Here is a 4264-nt window from a genome sequence, read left to right on the forward strand (position 1 = left end):
CTGAGAGGCATATTCCCTGCAAGGATGAACCTAACCCACCTCTTGTTGCAACCAAACGCGGGTCGAAGTAGGTCGGACCCATTCTCAACCCAATTGGACCCACCAACCAAACACACCCTAGTATTCTAGCGCTTGTACGGATCGTGACCCGCGGAGAGAAATGTTGGTGGCAGGATGCAGACGGCGGGTTGCTGGGGTCGCGCACGTGCTGCTTGCTAGAGATGAGGAGCCATCCGTGCCTCTAGTTTCGGGCGGATGCAGGGCAATGGACGACGCGAGTAGCCGGCCTCTAGAGGCAGCGCCACGTTCTCGACAGGCCAGCAAAAACGTACCATGCAAGCAACGTTTGTAGCTGAACAAACATACTACAAATTAAATCAGGGGTTATGGTAACATCTCTTTCAAACGGGGGGCCATGGTAACATAATAAGCAAATATTGTTTTCTTCAAACAAAGACACATGCACTCATCGTACGCGCGCTCACTTATTCCTACAAAGCCGTGCACGTACACTCTATCGACGTTTCAAAAGACCGAGGTGCTATTTGAATCCAGATGCTAATAGGTGAAAGTGCTAAATTTTAGCAATAACTTATAGGATGGACTAAACTTTAGCCAAGATTAAAAAACTTTAGTATATGTAGGAGTGCTAATATGTACGTACTATAGTTTAGCACTTAACTTTAAATCATCCAGCTTCTTAGGATGAAGATGCCTTTCAATCGTTATTTGATTAAATCTAAAAAGGTAAGGAGACCGACCCGTATCAAATATACATGATTCGAAAGTCAAAATAAAAAAGAATATGTTTAACCGAGAAATGCTCCATTTTCTTTAAAAAAAGGAATAAAACTGAGCTCTGCTTTATTCGCAAGCCAAGATGGTTGTACAGGTTAATCAAAGACAAAGCAGAAAAGGGACGGGCGGAGAGAAAGTGTCGTCGCAGTCGCATTTGTGACCAGAAACTTTGATCAAGACAGACAGCATCCGTCGGTATTCGTTCGAGAAGGGGCATTCTGCCCGCCCAATTTTTTTTTATTCTCTTTGAAAGGCTGTCCGTCCATTTTCTTTGGCAACAAGGCAGGAGCGGTCGCCATTTGTTTTATTTTAATCCGATGCCGGGCACATCATCATCTTGCATTCCGATTCCATCCCATGGGCAGGCTAGCTCCATCGAATATTCGCGCACGATTGCTTTTGTTTGCACACGTTTAGCCCAAGTCGCTGTCTGAGGTGTTGGGGAGCGATCGGGGCCGGTAACGACCGCACCTAGTTGCCTGACACGTCCGCCCGCCCAAACACAGAGGCAGAGGCAGAGGCAGGCACAGAGAGATTCCATGACCCGATGCCGATGCAATGCCTCTCTCGCCGCCATCGCAGGCAATGCGGGCCACGCAGCAGCGTTCCGGAATCTACCGCGGGACGACGACGACAACAACAAGAATGAGATGATGATCAAGATCAAGAATTGATGAATCGCACAAACCAAACCGCGACAAAATCTTCTTCTTGTTTATTCCTTGTCAATGCAAAGCGGCAATGGCAGCAGCTACTAAAATATATGGCCGCACTACTCGAGGACACGGGCACCAGCACATTCAGGCGGCGGCGGCCTTGGGCGGCTGCACGACGAAGTGCTGCGCGACGATGCGGCGCTGGATCTTGCCGGTGGCCGTCTTGGGGAGGTCGCCGGCGATGAACACCTTCTTGGGCACCTTGAAGGACGCCAGGTTCCTGCGGCAGTGCGCCAGCACGTCGTCCTCCCCCAGCGGCGACCCCTCGCGGGGGATGACCGCGCAGTTGATCTCCTCGCCGTACTTGTCGTCGGGCACGCCGAAGGACACCGCCTGCGCGACGGCGGGGTGGCCCAGCAGCACGGCGTCCACCTCGATGGGCGAGATCTTCTCGCCGCCGCGGTTGATGAGCTCCTTGATGCGCCCCACCAGGTGCAGGTACCCCTCCTCGTCCACCACGCCGATGTCGCCCGTGTGGAACCACCCGAACCGGAACGCCGCCTCGTTCGCCCCCGGGTCGCCGCCCTTGTAGCCCGCCGTCATGTTGGCGCCGCGGATGCACACCTCGCCGGGCTGCCCCGCCGCCACCCGCGCGCCCTCCTCGTCCAGGATGGCCAGCTCCTGCCCCACGGGGCGCCCCACCGAGCCGGGCTTCCGCGGCCCGTCCTCCGGCAGCGGGTTGGACGTCATCAGGTGCGACGCCTCCGTCATGGCGTACGCCTCCAGCACCGGCGCCCCGAACGCCGCCTCCAGCTTCTCCAGGATCGCCGGCGCCAGCGACGCGCTGCAGCTGCGGACGAAGCGGAGCGCCGGGTAGGACGCCTCGGGCTTGGAGGCGTGGCGGTCCAGGATGATCTGGTGGATGGTGGGCACGGCGGTGTACCAGGTGGCGCCCGCCGCGCGCATGTCGGCCCAGAAGGTGGACGCGGAGAAGCGGCCGGCGGCCGGGAGCGCCACGGAGGCGCCGGAGGCCAGCGAGCTGAGGAGGCCGCAGAGGAGGCCGTGCACGTGGAAGAGCGGCAGCACCACCACGGTGGCGTCCGCCTCGGTGAGGCGGTACACGGAGCGGATGTTGCGGACGGAGGCCGCCAGGTTGGCCTGCGTGAGCGGCACCCCCTTGGGCCGGCTCGTCGTGCCGGAGGTGTGCAGGAACAGGGCAACGTCGGACGGCTCGTTCTTGTCTTGTTTGTGGGAGCCGTTGGCGTTCCCGTTGGCGGCAGCCGCACAGCCGAGGCCGGCGAGGTGGACGGGTCCGGCGGCGTCCTTGAGGGTTGCGGCGGCGTGGGCGAGGCCGAGCTTGGCGGCGGCGGCCTCCGCGGCGGGGTTGCCCTCGGCGTTGGTGATGAGGAGGCGGGACTGGGAGTCGGAGAGGTAGAACTCGAACTCGTCCTGGGTGTAGGCCGGGTTGAGCGGCGCCGCCACGGCGCGGGCGCGGATCACCGCCAGGAACATGATCACCAGCTGCTTTGTTATTTTTTTTTTCTTTGTTAGGGAATCATCACTCAATCAATCAATCAGAAAATGTTTGTTTTTTTGAATCATCATCAAAGTAAGGCAAACCTCGATGGTGTTGGGGAAGGAGAGCGCGACGACGTGTCCCTGGCGGACCCCGGCGTCGGCGGCGAGGCGCGCGGCCGCGGCGTCGACGAGCGCGTCGAGGGCGGCGTGGGTGAGTTGGATCTTGCCCGGGACGGAGACGGCGCGGCGGGCCGGGAAGGCGGCGGCCGCCTTCTTGAGCAGCGCCGTGAGGGTACCGGAGGCGGGAGCGTCCGCCGCCATTGGATTGGAGAAGACAAGAGGAGCAGCCTATAGGGGAGAGGCACGAGAGCAGAAGCGCAGCAGAGCAGAGGTGTGGCGTGGTGCGGCGGGCGAGTTTGTTGTGCTGCTTGCTTGGCCTTGGCCCTTTTATCGCGGACAGTAGGCGAGAAAATTTAGTCACCTCCTCATTTTAGTCACCCAAATAGAGACCTTACTTAAATGGCTCTAAGGCCGCTTTTCAGCAGCACGATTGACATGTTCGTGCTTAAGGTATGACTAAGATGGCTGTCGATGAGATCACGAGAACAAAAGAAGAGGAAATTAGACCATATCAGCCAGCCCTATTTATTTCAGTCGATTTTGAAGACTCGATTATGAGAAACTCCAAAAGTCGGATGATTCCAAAAATTCAGAATCTATAATCAGCTAAATTATCGTTTTGGGAGTTAGTCATAAGCTGACACATATGGCCTCATGGAGTTGGATCCAGCTTCCTATCTTGACGTGTCCGTATTACCTGGTGAGTGTGCTTAAGCCTTAAGCTATGATGACTACTGTATAGTAGTAGATGGTTAGTATCATTCAATTAAAGTGGTATAAGCAGCAGAGTCACGAGAGAAGACGGCGAAGACGATTGGTGTGCTTTCTTCCCCATTTCCAGGAAACGACGAGGAAGAGCCGGCCAGCCCAAGACCCACCCGACCGACCCCAGACGAGCGAGATCCATCCATGGACTCGTGATGGCGGCTTTTTTATTTTTATATTTTTTAAAAATGATTTTTATAGAAATATATTTTCGGTTTCATATTTTACAGTTCTATATCCCTCCCGCCTGGCAGGGGGCCTACCGCCCGGTAGGGGGCGGCAGGGATCTACATGTAAAAAAATATAAATTTTTTTTGTGCGGAGGCCCTGTTGTCGCCATAAATTAACAGAGTTAATTAATGGGCCACGAGCAAGTTGGGTTTAAAGTAGGAATTAAAGAAGACTTG

At 56.0% G+C, this 4264-nt stretch overlaps 1 protein-coding gene across 1 annotated transcript; it reads right to left on the reverse strand.

Moving 5' to 3' along the window:
* Positions 1–1468: 1468 nt before the first annotated feature.
* Positions 1469–3426, reverse strand: LOC120642156 (oxalate--CoA ligase-like). The gene is made up of 2 exons (XM_039918573.1): positions 3075–3426; positions 1469–2975 (listed from the first exon to the last, which is right to left on the reverse strand). Exons 1-2 carry the CDS (start codon positions 3291–3293, stop codon positions 1599–1601), a joined length of 1596 nt encoding a protein of 531 aa, XP_039774507.1. The 5' UTR covers positions 3294–3426; the 3' UTR covers positions 1469–1598.
* Positions 3427–4264: the final 838 nt, after the last annotated feature.

Source organism: Panicum virgatum, chromosome 7K (genome assembly GCF_016808335.1).
Source record: "Panicum virgatum strain AP13 chromosome 7K, P.virgatum_v5, whole genome shotgun sequence".
NCBI lineage: Eukaryota > Viridiplantae > Streptophyta > Magnoliopsida > Poales > Poaceae > Panicum > Panicum virgatum.